Source organism: Oncorhynchus nerka, linkage group LG3 (genome assembly GCF_034236695.1).
Source record: "Oncorhynchus nerka isolate Pitt River linkage group LG3, Oner_Uvic_2.0, whole genome shotgun sequence".
Lineage (NCBI taxonomy): Eukaryota > Metazoa > Chordata > Actinopteri > Salmoniformes > Salmonidae > Oncorhynchus > Oncorhynchus nerka.
In genome coordinates, this window is record NC_088398.1 from 67,741,467 (window position 1) to 67,758,947 (window position 17,481).

General features: G+C 43.0%; 1 protein-coding gene and 1 long non-coding RNA gene across 2 annotated transcripts in view; both read right to left on the minus strand.

The window, feature by feature from the left end:
- Positions 1 to 374: 374 nt before the first annotated feature.
- LOC115118044 (uncharacterized) lies at positions 375 to 10,250 on the minus strand. Its single transcript, XR_003861772.2, has 4 exons — positions 9,981 to 10,250; positions 8,330 to 8,378; positions 8,151 to 8,219; positions 375 to 850 (listed from the first exon to the last, which is right to left on the minus strand). It is a non-coding gene; the product is annotated as an uncharacterized LOC115118044 (long non-coding RNA).
- Positions 10,251 to 13,775: 3,525 nt separating this feature from the next.
- The window catches only part of LOC115118045 (collagen alpha-1(IV) chain-like), an 85,798-nt gene continuing 82,092 nt past the window's right edge, over positions 13,776 to 17,481 (minus strand). Inside the window, exons 45-48 of the mRNA XM_065014917.1 lie at positions 16,383 to 16,560; positions 15,690 to 15,804; positions 15,185 to 15,357; positions 13,776 to 15,072 (exon numbers count right to left, since the gene is read on the minus strand). Coding sequence (XP_064870989.1) covers positions 14,991 to 15,072; positions 15,185 to 15,357; positions 15,690 to 15,804; positions 16,383 to 16,560 — 548 coding nt within the window. The 3' untranslated portion in view covers positions 13,776 to 14,990. The remainder of the gene's footprint in view (positions 15,073 to 15,184; positions 15,358 to 15,689; positions 15,805 to 16,382; positions 16,561 to 17,481) is intronic.

Sequence of the window (17,481 nt, forward strand, 5' to 3'; positions counted from 1 at the left end):
CTTAGTGCCTGCACACATAAATATGTGTGTGATATAATTTCAATTACCTGTATCCAGCAGGTACTCTTCAGAGCAATCCTCTTTTGTTGTGGCAGTAGCTGTTGCCAAAGGGGAGCAGAACAGGACAGCCTGTTGGGAAGACCACTGTTAGAGCTGGGCCTGCGCTGCTGTGGTCAGACCGGTCTGTTGGAGCTGGGCCTGCGCTGCTGTGGTCAGACCGGTCTGTTGGAGCTGGGCCTGCGCTGCTGTGGTCAGACCGGTCTGTTGGAGCTGGGCCTGCGCTGCTGTGGTCAGACCGGTCTGTTGGAGCTGGGCCTGCGCTGCTGTGGTCAGACCGGTCTGTTGGAGCTGGGCCTGCGCTGTGGTCAGATCGGTCTGTTGGAGCTGGGCCTGCGCTGCTGTGGCCAGACCGGTCTGTTGGAGCTGGGCCTGCGCTGCTGTGGTCAGACCGGTCTGTTGGAGCTGGGCCTGCGCTGCTGTGGTCAGACCGGTCTGTTGGAGCTGGGCCTGCGCTGCTGTGGTCAGATCGGTCTGTTGGAGCTGGGCCTGCGCTGCTGTGGCCAGATCGGTCTGTTGGAGCTGGGCCTGCGCTGCTGTGGCCAGATCGGTCTGTTGGAGCTGGGCCTGCGCTGCTGTGGCCAGATCGGTCTGTTGGAGCTGGGCCTGCGCTGCTGTGGCCAGATCGGTCTGTTGGAGCTGGGCCTGCGCTGCTGCTGGCCAGATCGGTCTGTTGGAGCTGGGCCTGCGCTGCTGTGGCCAGATCGGTCTGTTAGAGCTGGGCCTGCGCTGCTGTGGTCAGATCGGTCTCAGTAGAGAGGAGAGCCAGAAGGTCATGCATGTCGTTCCTCTCCTAAAATAGAGGCCCAATTACCTTAAATGAGAATGATCATGAAGCTAAACTATGTGAGTGAGCATGTGATTGAGAGGCGGAGTGATCATGAAGCTAAACTATGTGAGTGAGCGTGTGATTGAGAGGCGGAGTGATCATGAAGCTAAACTATGTGAGTGAGCGTGTGATTGAGAGGCGGAGTGATCATGAAGCTAAACTATGTGAGTGAGCGTGTGATTGAGAGGCGGAGTGATCATGAAGCTAAACTATGTGAGTGAGCGTGTGATTGAGAGGCGGAGTGATCATGAAGCTAAACTATGTGAGTGAGCGTGTGATTGAGAGGTGGAGTGATCATGAAGCTAAATTATGTGAGTGAGCGTGTGATTGAGAGGTGGAGTGATCATGAAGCTAAACTATGTGATTGAGAGGCGGAGTGATCATGGCGCTGTGCTGTTTCTTTTTTGTTGCATTCAGTCACTAAAATCCACAATACGAGCATTTCCTGACTGCTTAGAGTATTCTCCCTGACAACCCCTGCTGTGTGTGTTCATATAATACAGAAGTTTAGCAACCTGACTGAGTCCTTGTAGTAGGATATTCAGTGATTAGCTTTGGCATCAAGATCTTAACTGACATAGGCTTAATCTGTGAAGTTTCACAACCTTTAGGGCTTAGTCATCACTCAAGTTTAATAACAGATGTAGGCCACATTGGAAGTGTGTACTCACCTCTCAACCTTTGTAATATGCCTTCATTGACACAACCGTTGTTGACAAATGCATTCCATATCTGTTGTTTCACCTGAGTGCAGACCAATAAGCCTGCTCATGATCCAATTCAAAAACATTGACCCTTAGTGGTCTGTATATTGACTTTGATCTCAGGCCCTGCTCATGATCCAATTCAAAAACATTGACCCCTAGTGGTCTGTATATTGACTTTGATCTCAGGCCCTGCTCATGATCCAATTCAAAAACATTGACCCTTAGTGGTCTGTATATTGACTTTGATCTCAGGCCCTTCTCATGATCCAATTCAAAAACATTGACCCCTAGTGGTCTGTATATTGACTTTGATCTCAGGCCCTGCTCATGATCCAATTCAAAAACATTGACCCTTAGTGGTCTGTATATTGACTTTGATCTCAGGCCCTGCTCATGATCCAATTCAAAAACATTGACCCTTAGTGGTCTGTATATTGACTTTGATCTCAGGCCCTGCTCATGATCCAATTCAAAACATTGACCCTTAGTGGTCTGTATATTGACTTTGATCTCAGGCCCTGCTCATGATCCAATTCAAAAACATTGACCCTTAGTGGTCTGTATATTGACTTTGATCTCAGGCCCTGCTCATGATCCAATTCAAAAACATTGACCCTTAGTGGTCTGTATATTGACTTTGATCTCAGGCCCTGCTCATGATCCAATTCAAAAACATTGACCCTTAGTGGTCTGTATATTGACTTTGATCTCAGGCCCTTCTCATGATCCAAATCAAAAACATTGACCCTTAGTGGTCTGTATATTGACTTTGATCTCAGGCCCTGCTCATGATCCAATTCAAAAACATTGACCCTTAGTGGTCTGTATATTGACTTTGATCTCAGGCCCTGCTCATGATCCAATTCAAAAACATTGACCCCTAGTGGTCTGTATATTGACTTTGATCTCAGGCCCTGCTCATGATCCAATTCAAAAACATTGACCCTTAGTGGTCTGTATATTGACTTTGATCTCAGGCCCTGCTCATGATCCAATTCAAAAACATTGACCCTTAGTGGTCTGTATATTGACTTTGATCTCAGGCCCTTCTCATGATCCAATTCAAAAACATTGACCCTTAGTGGTCTGTATATTGACTTTGATCTCAGGCCCTGCTCATGATCCAATTCAAAAACATTGACCCTTAGTGGTCTGTATATTGACTTTGATCTCAGGCCCTGCTCATGATCCAATTCAAAAACATTGACCCTTAGTGGTCTGTATATTGACTTTGATCTCAGGCCCTGCTCATGATCCAATTCAAAAACATTGACCCTTAGTGGTCTGTATATTGACTTTGATCTCAGGCCCTGCTCATGATCCAAATCAAAAACATTGACCCTTAGTGGTCTGTATATTGACTTTGATCTCAGGCCCTGCTCATGATCCAATTCAAAAACATTGACCCTTAGTGGTCTGTATATTGACTTTGATCTCAGGCCCTTCTCATGATCCAAATCAAAAACATTGACCCTTAGTGGTCTGTATATTGACTTTGATCTCAGGCCCTGCTCATGATCCAATTCAAAAACATTGACCCTTAGTGGTCTGTATATTGACTTTGATCTCAGGCCCTGCTCATGATCCAATTCAAAAACATTGACCCCTAGTGGTCTGTATATTGACTTTGATCTCAGGCCCTGCTCATGATCCAATTCAAAAACATTGACCCTTAGTGGTCTGTATATTGACTTTGATCTCAGGCCCTGCTCATGATCCAATTCAAAAACATTGACCCTTAGTGGTCTGTATATTGACTTTGATCTCAGGCCCTTCTCATGATCCAATTCAAAAACATTGACCCTTAGTGGTCTGTATATTGACTTTGATCTCAGGCCCTTCTCATGATCCAATTCAAAAACATTGACCCTTAGTGGTCTGTATATTGACTTTGATCTCAGGCCCTGCTCATGATCCAATTCAAAAACATTGACCCTTAGTGGTCTGTATATTGACTTTGATCTCAGGCCCTGCTCATGATCCAATTCAAAAACATTGACCCCTAGTGGTCTGTATATTGACTTTGATCTCAGGCCCTTCTCATGATCCAATTCAAAAACATTGACCCCTAGTGGTCTGTATATTGACTTTGATCTCAGGCCCTGCTCATGATCCAATTCAAAAACATTGACCCTTAGTGGTCTGTATATTGACTTTGATCTCAGGCCCTGCTCATGATCCAATTCAAAAACATTGACCCTTAGTGGTCTGTATATTGACTTTGATCTCAGGCCCTGCTCATGATCCAATTCAAAAACATTGACCCTTAGTGGTCTGTATATTGACTTTGATCTCAGGCCCTGCTCATGATCCAATTCAAAAACATTGACCCTTAGTGGTCTGTATATTGACTTTGATCTCAGGCCCTTCTCATGATCCAATTCAAAAACATTGACCCTTAGTGGTCTGTATATTGACTTTGATCTCAGGCCCTGCTCATGATCCAATTCAAAAACATTGACCCTTAGTGGTCTGTATATTGACTTTGATCTCAGGCCCTTCTCATGATCCAATTCAAAAACATTGACCCTTAGTGGTCTGTATATTGACTTTGATCTCAGGCCCTGCTCATGATCCAATTAAAAAACATTGACCCTTAGTGGTCTGTATATTGACTTTGATCTCAGGCCCTGCTCATGATCCAATTCAAAAACATTGACCCCTAGTGGTCTGTATATTGACTTTGATCTCAGGCCCTGCTCATGATCCAATTCAAAAACATTGACCCTTAGTGGTCTGTATATTGACTTTGATCTCAGGCCCTGCTCATGATCCAATTCAAAACATTGACCCTTAGTGGTCTGTATATTGACTTTGATCTCAGGCCCTTCTCATGATCCAATTCAAAAACATTGACCCTTAGTGGTCTGTATATTGACTTTGATCTCAGGTCCTTCTCATGATCCAATTCAAAACATTGACCCTTAGTGGTCTGTATATTGACTTTGATCTCAGGCCCTGCTCATGATCCAATTCAAAAACATTGACCCTTAGTGGTCTGTATATTGACTTTGATCTCAGGCCCTGCTCATGATCCAATTCAAAAACATTGACCCCTAGTGGTCTGTATATTGACTTTGATCTCAGGCCCTGCTCATGATCCAATTCAAAAACATTGACCCTTAGTGGTCTGTATATTGACTTTGATCTCAGGCCCTGCTCATGATCCAATTCAAAACATTGACCCTTAGTGGTCTGTATATTGACTTTGATCTCAGGCCCTTCTCATGATCCAATTCAAAAACATTGACCCCTAGTGGTCTGTATATTGACTTTGATCTCAGGCCCTGCTCATGATCCAATTCAAAACATTGACCCTTAGTGGTCTGTATATTGACTTTGATCTCAGGCCCTGCTCATGATCCAATTCAAAAACATTGACCCTTAGTGGTCTGTATATTGACTTTGATCTCAGGCCCTGCTCATGATCCAATTCAAAAACATTGACCCTTAGTGGTCTGTATATTGACTTTGATCTCAGGCCCTGCTCATGATCCAATTCAAAAACATTGACCCTTAGTGGTCTGTATATTGACTTTGATCTCAGGCCCTTCTCATGATCCAATTCAAAAACATTGACCCTTAGTGGTCTGTATATTGACTTTGATCTCAGGCCCTGCTCATGATCCAATTCAAAAACATTGACCCTTAGTGGTCTGTATATTGACTTTGATCTCAGGCCCTGCTCATGATCCAATTCAAAAACATTGACCCCTAGTGGTCTGTATATTGACTTTGATCTCAGGCCCTGCTCATGATCCAATTCAAAAACATTGACCCTTAGTGGTCTGTATATTGACTTTGATCTCAGGCCCTGCTCATGATCCAATTCAAAAACATTGACCCTTAGTGGTCTGTATATTGACTTTGATCTCAGGCCCTTCTCATGATCCAATTCAAAACATTGACCCTTAGTGGTCTGTATATTGACTTTGATCTCAGGCCCTTCTCATGATCCAATTCAAAAACATTGACCCTTAGTGGTCTGTATATTGACTTTGATCTCAGGCCCTGCTCATGATCCAATTCAAAAACATTGACCCTTAGTGGTCTGTATATTGACTTTGATCTCAGGCCCTGCTCATGATCCAATTCAAAAACATTGACCCCTAGTGGTCTGTATATTGACTTTGATCTCAGGCCCTGCTCATGATCCAATTCAAAAACATTGACCCTTAGTGGTCTGTATATTGACTTTGATCTCAGGCCCTGCTCATGATCCAATTCAAAAACATTGACCCTTAGTGGTCTGTATATTGACTTTGATCTCAGGCCCTTCTCATGATCCAATTCAAAAACATTGACCCTTAGTGGTCTGTATATTGACTTTTATCTCAGGCCCTGCTCATGATCCAATTCAAAAACATTGACCCTTAGTGGTCTGTATATTGACTTTGATCTCAGGCCCTGCTCATGATCCAATTCAAAAACATTGACCCTTAGTGGTCTGTATATTGACTTTGATCTCAGGCCCTTCTCATGATCCAATTCAAAAACATTGACCCTTAGTGGTCTGTATATTGACTTTGATCTCAGGCCCTTCTCATGATCCAATTCAAAACATTGACCCTTAGTGGTCTGTATATTGACTTTGATCTCAGGCCCTTCTCATGATCCAATTCAAAAACATTGACCCTTAGTGGTCTGTATATTGACTTTGATCTCAGGCCCTTCTCATGATCCAATTCAAAAACATTGACCCTTAGTGGTCTGTATATTGACTTTGATCTCAGGCCCTGCTCATGATCCAATTCAAAAACATTGACCCTTAGTGGTCTGTATATTGACTTTGATCTCAGGCTCTTCTCATGATCCAATTCAAAAACATTGACCCTTAGTGGTCTGTATATTGACTTTGATCTCAGGCCCTTCATGATCCAATTCAAAAACATTGACCCTTAGTGGTCTGTATATTGACTTTGATCTCAGGCCCTTCTCATGATCCAATTCAAAAACATTGACCCTTAGTGGTCTGTATATTGACTTTGATCTCAGGCCCTTCTCATGATCCAATTCAAAAACATTGACCCTTAGTGGTCTGTATATTGACTTTGATCTCAGGCCCTTCTCATGATCCAATTCAAAAACATTGACCCTTAGTGGTCTGTATATTGACTTTGATCTCAGGCCCTGCTCATGATCCAATTCAAAAACATTGACCCTTAGTGGTCTGTATATTGACTTTGATCTCAGGCTCTTCTCATGATCCAATTCAAAAACATTGACCCTTAGTGGTCTGTATATTGACTTTGATCTCAGGCCCTTCTCATGATCCAATTCAAAACATTGACCCTTAGTGGTCTGTATATTGACTTTGATCTCAGGCCCTTCTCATGATCCAATTCAAAAACATTGACCCTTAGTGGTCTGTATATTGACTTTGATCTCAGGCCCTTCTCATGATCCAATTCAAAAACATTGACCCTTAGTGGTCTGTATATTGACTTTGATCTCAGGCCCTTCTCATGATCCAATTCAAAAACATTGACCCTTAGTGGTCTGTATATTGACTTTGATCTCAGGCCCTGCTCATGATCCAATTCAAAAACATTGACCCTTAGTGGTCTGTATATTGACTTTGATCTCAGGCTCTTCTCATGATCCAATTCAAAAACATTGACCCTTAGTGGTCTGTATATTGACTTTGATCTCAGGCCCTTCTCATGATCCAATTCAAAAACATTGACCCTTAGTGGTCTGTATATTGACTTTGATCTCAGGCCCTTCTCATGATCCAATTCAAAAACATTGACCCTTAGTGGTCTGTATATTGACTTTGATCTCAGGCCCTTCTCATGATCCAATTCAAAAACATTGACCCTTAGTGGTCTGTATATTGACTTTGATCTCAGGCCCTTCTCATGATCCAATTCAAAAACATTGACCCTTAGTGGTCTGTATATTGACTTTGATCTCAGGCCCTGCTCATGATCCAATTCAAAAACATTGACCCTTAGTGGTCTGTATATTGACTTTGATCTCAGGCCCTTCTTATGAACAATTATTCTTGTTATTTAAGAACAAGTCTTACAGATGAATATATTCTTTCTACAGCTTATCAGCGTACACCCAATATGTTCCCCCTGTTGATGATGCTATTATGCATTATGGTTGAACCAAAAGAGTTACTGTAACACATGTCTTATTACAATGATGTATGTTAATATTATGTCCAATATCTAACTATGTTGCCATATGATAATAATAGTCTAATATATTCAACATGTTGTAAACTATTGTCTTTTAACAGTTTCACTCAATTCATTCTTATTAACCTAATAATTATGTCACACTGCTCACTATTGTCATTGTTGCACTAATTGAAATGTTTGTCTACATAACCTGGTTCAAGTATTCATGACATTACCCTGAAGAAGGCACAGTGATACCAAAACGTTGGTGTTTTACCCAATAAATGACTGCTAGTTTATATATATATATATAATTGTATCTGTGTGTCGCCAGCTCATGCTTTTTACGTTCCAATTCATGTCAGTCACTCTAAATCTCAATCTGAACTTGAGTGAAATGACATTTGACTCAATATGAAGTCATACCTTAAGCAAACACTTTTCTCTGGTCCTTCCTGCTAGGGTCCGTCGGCTTCACATTCGAGAATGAAGGACCTAGGGTAAAGGCACATTCACATTAAGTATGCATAACTTAGAACGATAACCATACAGTAAATTAAGTGGCCACATTAATGAATTCAATTCAATTTTAATGAGATATTTACCACCATTGTCTATCCGGCACCCACTGCAATGTTGGCAGCTTTTGGTTTGCTGTGTGTTTATTAAAAGCAACAACACATAGTTACACCGTTAGCAATAACAGATATGGAAATCATTCTCAATCTGTAAATGAATGAGACCAGGTGTCTCATCTGACTGAAAATTGCTGAGACTATCATTATCTATTTTCTTTTGAAAATCTTCCACTGAAAGACACACTTCTATCTAGTGAGAATGCACAGAACATAGCTTTAATTACCTGGTTGTCCCATTGAGGTCAACATCATTTGTTCATGGGAGACCTGCTGTTTATTTTATTTAACCTTTATTTAACTAGGCAAGTCAGTTAATAACTCATTCTTATTTACAATGACGGCCTACACCGGTCAAACCCGGACGACGCTGGCCCAATTCTTCGCTGCCCTATGGGACTCCCAATCACGGCCGGCTGTGATACAGCTGGATTCGAACCAGGGTGTCTGTAGTGAGGCGTCTAGCACTGAGATTTACATTTACATTTAAGTCATTTAGCAGACGCTCTTATCCAGAGCGACTTACAAATTGGTGCATTCACCTTATGACATCCAGTGGAACAGTAGTGCACCAGACCGGACATGTCGCGTGCGCGTTGCAAAATACATTTAGAAATCCATGTTATTCAATTATTGCACCCACACTGCTCGCGCGCAAACGAGCATCTGCGATGCCAAGGGCTAAAATAGAACTTTCTATTTCTGACGCAGATCATTGGTTTATAGAAGCAGGTACCCACGTGCCATCTCCTCATTGGTTATACCCATGTGGGTGATTGAAAGACGAATTGTGTTGCCGGTGTAGTAATAGTATGAAAGTTTAGATGCCAATCACCATATAAGTTCAAATATGAAAAAGCCTGGAAGGAGGAGAGATGACTAGAAACGATTCGGCTGACCGTTTTATGTGTGGTTTAATTGTCGGAGTAGAGGACCTTGTGCATTTCAGGTAAAATAACAACTCAATGTTTATATCCCAGGACAAATTAGCTAGCAACAGAAAGCTAGCTAAATAGGACAAATTAATGTTAGCTAGCAACAGCAAGCTAACTAGCTAAATTGCCATACATGTTTAATGCTTTTCAACCTGTACCCAAATTAAGCTAATTGGTTGAGAGTTTGTTTTAATATTTTAACCTGCATGTCGTGATCGCGTTTGGTGTGGGTGGACAAAATACATGTATGCACGATAGCGCACGATGGCGCACGCGCGCAGCCGGTTTGGGTTAGGTGTTAGACCACTGCGCCACTCCGGAGCACCAAAGGCTGGAGTATTTTCACTACATAAAGCTGGTATATAGCTAAAAAATAAAAAGTGACACCACCACACCTGCATGTATGTGTGATCGCTCCATATGTTCATTTGTCAATTTCTAAGCCCAACTAGCAAGTGTTCAGGCTATATTGTTGTCATTCAGTAAAGGTGTAACGTTAGCTAGCTACTGCAATGTTACTGTACTTGCCTACTGTAACCTACAGCCTACAACCAAGCTAGATAGCTAGCTACAAAGAAACAATCCATTTCATCAAGTATTTTCAGCTAAATATATGTAGCTAGTGCGATTGCATACCAAACAACGTTAGAGGTGATTAGAAAGTTCTAAAAGCAAACGTGACATACCTGTCTTTTTGGCGAGTGCTGCTCTGCTGGCGAACTGGATCTAGAGATATCTTAAATTAACTAGCTTGCTAGCTTTGCAGCTAGCTATCTTGGACAAATATAAAATAAAATAATTGCAGTTGTGTTGTAAGTAGTATTTTCCAGATGGAGAAATGCCAGATCTGTCTGTAATAACTAACATTAAATAACGGAGATCTGTGTCTACAGTGGTTGTTCGCTCCTTGCCCGAGACTTACCCGTGCCCATAGAAGTCTGTTTCGCTAAACTTTCTGCTAAACTTTGGCATAGGACACGGAATACAGAGTGGAATGTTAGCTAAGCAGACTGGTACCCAGACCAACTGTAGCCTGTATCCCAACGCTGCCACCAATATGATATCATATCATATATCTAGGACACAGTTATGAAAATGCATGATATTTTATAGAAATTATTTTATTGAATGAGTTACACAGTATGAGGACTGGGAGGTGAGGGGAATAGTTTTGGTCTGTTTACTCATCATAAACTAGGGACTACAACCCGAGGACTCTTGTCTTACTCCTCAATGAGTCCTGCTTATACGGTATTTATGAATGAGCATTTGGGAAGAATAATAACAAAACACATAAAATATGGTTGAGTAATGACATAATATGAGAAGAGGATGCAATCATGTATAGGTGATATGGAAATAAATCTCTGAATCTGACCCTCATTGACCAAGACCAAAGGGCAGGATGAGTCATGTTAGCCAATCTACATTCAAAAGGCTATGATTGGGTCAAAACTAATTATATGAAAGATTGTTGGTTACAAGTAGCTTGTAAGGTCTGGTAGCTTAATTTCTTCCATCTAATTAATTTGATACTTGACTGATTCAGGGCTGGTTCTAGGGTTCTAGAGTTCAAGAAGAAAGAGGGGAGCAGCAGGGAAGGGTTCATGTTCTAGATTTGGGACACCTGCCAGTTGGCAATATAAATTCTAAAAAGGTGTTTGAAAGTACTGTAGATTTAAAACACACAGGAATCTTGAAATGCATAGTCATACATGCATCCCTCTCTGTCTTTGACCAAAATGGCAAATCAAGTATATCTAAATCTATCTAACTAATTGTCACAGGAAGACTATTGCATTAGGCCTATCTAGGGGGCAACAGGAAATCTAGTGATTAAGAGTGTTAGACCAGTAACTGAAAGGTCACTGGTCCAAATCCCGAGCTGGCAAGGTGGAAAAATCTACTGTTCTGCCCTTGAGCAAGGCACTTAACCCCTAACAACTGCTCCCTGGGTGCCAATGATGTTGATGAAGTCAGCCCGCACCACTCTGATTCAGAGGGGTTGGGTCAAATGTGGAAGACACATTTTGGTTGAATGCATTCAGTTGTGCAACTGACTAGGTATCCCCTTTCCCTCTATGTTCTGTATGTACAGGAATAGTAAGGCTATTCAGTTGGCATGGTCAAGTATATCAGTGTAATAATAAGAATATACATGTGCCTTTCTTTGGGTTCTAGCATATGATTAATAATCTTCAACATGCGAAATAATGTGAAAGACTTATTCGGAAACATACACAGAACTATTGCTGTACACTAAGTAGATTGAGTGGCTGAGTGAACAGATAAGTGTTTGACGACACTCTTCCTCTTTTTAAGGATTCTTCTGCACACAAACTACAAGCCATGAAGTTTCTCCGTCAACAAGAGCAAGTGTGTGTGAGCGTGTGTGGAAACTCCTTTGGCTTGTGATAAAACACACAAACACTCTGCATAGACATGGCAAGCTTACCCCCCCCCGTACTAAGAGTGTGTGTGTGTGTGTGTGTGTGTGTGTGTGTGTGTGTGAGAGAATATGTGCCAGTCTGGACTCCAATGACATACACATACAGTGCATTCTGAAAGTATCCACATTTTGTTAGGTTACAGACTTATTATAAAATGCATTGAATAGTTTTTCCCTGATCAATCTACACACAATATCCCATAATGACAAAGCAAAAACTGTTTTTTAGAAATTGTTGCTAATTTATTAAAAATAAAAAAACATAAATATCACATTTACATAAGTATTCAGATCCTTTACTCAGTACATTGTTGAGGCACTTTTGGCAGTAATTACAACCTCGAGTCTGCTTGGGTATGACGCTACAAGCTTGGCACACCTGTATTTGGGGAGTTTCTCCCATTCTTACATTTACATTTACATTTAAGTCATTTAGCAGACGCTCTTATCCAGAGCGACTTACTGCAGATCCTCTCAAGCTCTGTAAGGTTGGATGGGGAGCGTTGCTGCACAGCTATTTTCAGCTCTCTCCAGAGATGTTAGATCGGGTTCAAGTCAGGGCTCTGGCTGGGCCACTCAAGGACATTCAGAGACTTGTCCCGAAGCAACTCTTGCGTTGTCTTGGCTGTGTGCTTAGGGTCAATGTCCTGTTGGAAGGTGAACCTTCGCCCCAGTCTGAGAGCCTTTAGGTGCCTTTTGGCAAACTCCAAGCTGGCTTTCATGTGTCTTTTACTGAGGAGTGGCTTCCGTCTGGCCACTCTACCATTAAGGCCTGATTGTTGGAGTGCTGCAGAGATGGTTGTCCTTCTGAAAGGTTCTCCCATCTCCACAGAAGAACTCTAGAGCCCTGTCAGAGTGACCATCTGGTTCTTGGTCACCTCCCTGACCAAGACCCTTCTTCCCCGATTTCTCAGTTTGGCCTGGCAGCCAGCTCTAGGAAGAGTCTTGGTGGTTCCAAATTTCTTCCATTTAAGAATGATGGAGGCCACTGTGTTCTTGGGGACCTTCAATGCTGCAGATACTTTTTGGTACTCTTCCCCAGATCTGTGCCTTGACACAATACTTATGTAAATAAGGGTTTCCCATTTTTTTCTTTTATACATTTGCAAAAATGTTGAAAAACCTGTTTTCACTTGTCATTATGGGTTATTTTGTGTGGATCGATTAGGATTTGTTTGTTATCCATTTTAGAATAAGGCTGTAAGGTAACAAACAGGTTTTTCGTTCTCAAATAACATCAAGGCGGTGGCCCGTTCCTGTAGGTTCATGCTCTACAACATCCGCAGAGTACGACCCTGCCTCACACAGGAAGCGCGCAGGTCCTAATCCAGGCACTTGTCATCTCCCGTCTGGATTACTGCAACTCGCTGTTGGCTGGGCTCCCTGCCTGTGCCATTAAACCCCTACAACTCATCCAGAACGCCGCAGCCCGTCTGGTGTTCAACCTTCCCAAGTTCTCTCACGTCACCCCGCTCCTCCGCTCTCTCCACTGGCTTCCAGTTGAAGCTCGCATCCGCTACAAGACCATGGTGCTTGCCTACGGAGCTGTGAGGGGAACGGCACCTCACTACCTCCAGGCTCTGATCAGGCCCTACACCCAAACAAGGGCACTGCGTTCATCCACCTCTGGCCTGCTCGCCTCCCTACCACTGAGGAAGTTTCCCGCTCAGCCCAGTCAAAACTGTTGCTGCTCTGGCCCCCAATGGTGGAACAAACTCCCTCACGACGCCAGGACAGCGGAGTCAATCACCACCTTCCGGAGACACCTGAAACCCCACCTCTTTAAGGAATACCTAGGATAGGATAAAGTAATCCTTCTCCCCCTCCCCCCCCTTAAAAGACCTAGATGCACTATTGTAAAGTGGCTGTTCCACTGGATGTCATAAGGTGAAAGCACCAATTTGTAAGTCGCTCTGGATAAGAGCGTCTGCTAAATGACTTAAATGTAATGTAAATGTAAATGTAAAATATGTAAAACCTCAAGGGGTCTGAATACTTTCCGAATGCACTGTACATACACACACACTTTCAGTGATGTTGCCACAGCTTTATTTCACTGTTCTGTTTTTCATAGTGAACCACAAGGCACTGGAGGTCTTGGCCTATAGCGGCAGGACTGATGTATGCTTAATGTAACATTTACTGCTAACTGTAGCATATAATGCTAAATGTAACATGTAATGCTAACTGTAGCATGTAATGCTAAATGTAGCATGTACTGCTAAATGTAACATGTACTGCTAAATTTAACATATAATGCTAAATGTAACATGTAATGCTAAATGTAACATGTAATGCTAAATGTAACATATAATGCTAAATGTAATATGTAATGCTAAACGCAGTATTGTAACTTTAAGGGCCTGGGTCCGGCTGGACCAGAATAACATACTGTACTTTCATATCTCACATTGTTTATGGTTATTTGGCAACTCATATCCACTCTACATATTCTCATAAATTTCATAAATAAAATACAAATTGAAATAGAGATTATGGTGGCTGTTATGTTAAGTAGGAAAAAGAAAAGCAATATATTTACAACATAACCATCACTATGCCTGTGTGCTAGTAACACTTAACCTATGGTGATCTCTCACTGTGACAAGCCAGTGGTAACTCCCATTCTTAAATTAGTACTGTGTTATTTAAAGAGTAAAAAGATAAAAGACGTGAAGAACAATAACAATATTTATAACGGTAACTCAGAGCTGAAAGTCAGTGCCATTGAGTGAAAATAATAAGGCAAATAGATAAGATTCAATAGCACCTGACTTGCACAAACACCCCCTTTCAAAATGGACGCCAGTTTACAAATGGGGGGGGGTGTACTCAGTGCAGTCGTAAACTGGGCGCCATTCATTAGAGAAACGTTGTGATAATGTTAGTAAAGAGTTCTGCATGATGGAGCGAAGGGCCGGTTGGTGTTATGGCTTGGTCTCCGGTGTGTGTGTGTGTGTGTGTGTGTGTGTGTGTGTGTGTGTGTGTGTGTGTGTGTGTGTGTGTGTGTGTGTGTGTGTGTGTGTGTGTGTGTGTATGTGTTTGTGTGTGTGTGTGTGATCTGCTCTTTCGGCGATCTCTGGGTATTTTGTTGTCTGTGTGTCTCTGTCCCTCTCCTCCCTCACACACAGTGAAATAGCACCATCCTTTGATCAATAACAAGAAGTCAAGCCACACCGCGGAAAGATTGGTGGGGTCACGGGTTGTGGTGGGAGGTTAAGGGTCACAGATCGGTCAGCGGCGAGGCCTATGTCCTCTTCATGCACACCTGGCAACGGCTAATGTGAGTCCGGAGACTTCCTGCCTTTAGCGTGGTGGGTATGGGTTTCCTGGAACGAGATGTGAGACGACATCAATCAATCAAGACCATGTCAGAGTTCTGGTAGCCAGAAAGGAAAAGATAGACGGAGAGAGAGAGAAAGAGAGTTGTTCTTGGCTTACGTAAACATCTCATTGTCCTCGATGGCGGCCAGCCAGAAGCTGTAGGAGTTGGCGTAGTAGTTGCAGGTTCCACGCCCGTGACACTCGATGAAGGGAGCGCTCCGGAACTCTTCTAGACAGGAGCCAGGAGATGCCAGGGCCTGGCCAGAGCCCTCAGCACCTGCACTGGTATGCTACACAGAGAGAAGGGCGGAGAGAGAGACAGAGAGGAGACAGAGAGAGTACTGCTACTGATAAAGAAGGTGAGTGCTGATACCGAAGGTAGGTGCTGATACCGAAGGTAAGTGCTGATACAGAAGGTAAGTACTGATACAGAAGGTAAGTACTGATACAGAAGGTAAGTGCTGATACAGAAGGTAAGTACTGATACAGAAGGTAAGTACTGATACAGAAGGTAAGTGCTGATACAGAAGGTGCGTACTGATACAGAAGGTAAGTACTGATACAGAAGGTAAGTGCTGATACAGCAAGCATGGCGTTGTAATATTCGTTTAGTCTCTCTCACCATGACGAAGGAGTAGCCAATCCAGAGTGAGTCCCAGCCATTGGGGCATGATGGGATCATGATATTCTGACTGTGTACTGCTATCACCATGGCAGGAGCCTCACACACAGAACACCTGTTGGCATAGGTAGAGGTCAATACACATGCTATCCATGCACGCACACTTACATGGATGCACACAACACAAACATACACCTACAAACATACCCACACACATATCTCCTAGGTGAGAGCAGAAACATACACTGAGTGTACAAAACATAAGAAACACCTTCCTAATATTGATTTGCACCCCTTTGTCCTCAGAACAGCCTCAAATCATCAGGGGCAATGGTTTGAAAGCATTCTACAGGGATGCTAGCCCATGTTGACTCCAATGCTTCCCAGGATTGCATTAATCATGTTGTTTGGGTGGTGGACCATTGTTGATACACACGGGAATCTGTTGAGTGTGAAAATCCCAGCAGAGTTGCAGTTCTTGACATAAACCGGTGCGCCTGGCACCTACTACCATACCCCGTTCAAAGGTACTTACATCTTTTGTCTTGCTCTCATTCAACCTCTGAATGGCACACATACACAATCCATGTCTCAATTGTCTCAAGGCTTAAAAGTCCTTCTTTAACCCATCTCCTCCCCTTCATCTACACTGATTGAAGTGGACCCCCCCCCCACACACACACACACAGCTACCTGCTGATGAAGGGCCTGATGCCCTGGCCGGTGATAGGGTCCATGTTCATTGGCATGGGCTCAGGGGAGGTAAGCCAATAGGAGTAGTCGTTACGGGAGGCAAAGTAACAGACGTTGTTGATGTTACAGAAGAGGAAGGGCATGGGACTGAACTTCCTCAGACAGCTACCAGCCGTACCTACACACAGACAGAGATACACACAAATAGTTATGTGTGATGCTGATCTGATCTCTCTTTTGACGAACATATCAAGACTGTTTCAAGGACAGCTTTTTTCCATCTACGTAACATTGCAAAAATCAGAAACTTTCTGTCCAAAAATGATGCAGAAGAATAATCCATACTTTTGTCACTTCTAGGTTAGACTACTGCAATGCTCTACTTTCCGGCTGCCCGGATAAAGCACTAAATAAACTTCAGTTAGTGCTAAACACGGCTGCTAGAATCCTGACTAGAACCAAAAAATGTGATCATATTACTCCAGTGCTAGCCTCTACACTGGCTTCCTGTTAAAGGCAATGGCTGATTTCAAGGTTTTACTGCTAAAAAGCATTACATGGGCTTGCTCCTACCTATCTTTCCGATTTGGTCCTGCTGTTCATACCTACACGTACGCTACGGTCACAAGACGCAGGCCTCCTTACTGTCCCTAGAATTTCTAAGCAAACAGCTGGAGGCAGGCTTTCTCCTATAGAGCTCCATTTTTATGGAATGGTCTGCCCATCCATATGAGAGACGCAGACTCGGTCTCGACCTTTAAGTCTTTACTGAAGACTCATCTCTTCAGTGGGTCATATGATTGAGTGTAGTCTGGCCCAGGAGTGTGAAGGTGAACGGAAAGACACTGGAGCAACGAACCGCCCTTGCTGTCTCTGCCTGGCCAGTTCCCCTCTTTCCACTGGGATTCTCTGCCTCAAACCTTATTACAGGGGCTGAGTCACTGGCTTACTGGGGCTCTTCCATGCCGTCCCTAGGAGTGGTGTGTCACTTGAGTGGGTTGAGTCACTGACGTGATCTTCCTGTCCGGGTTGGCGCCCCCCCTTGGGTTTGTGCCGTGGAGGAGATCTTCGTGGGCTATACTCTGCCTTGTCTCAAGAT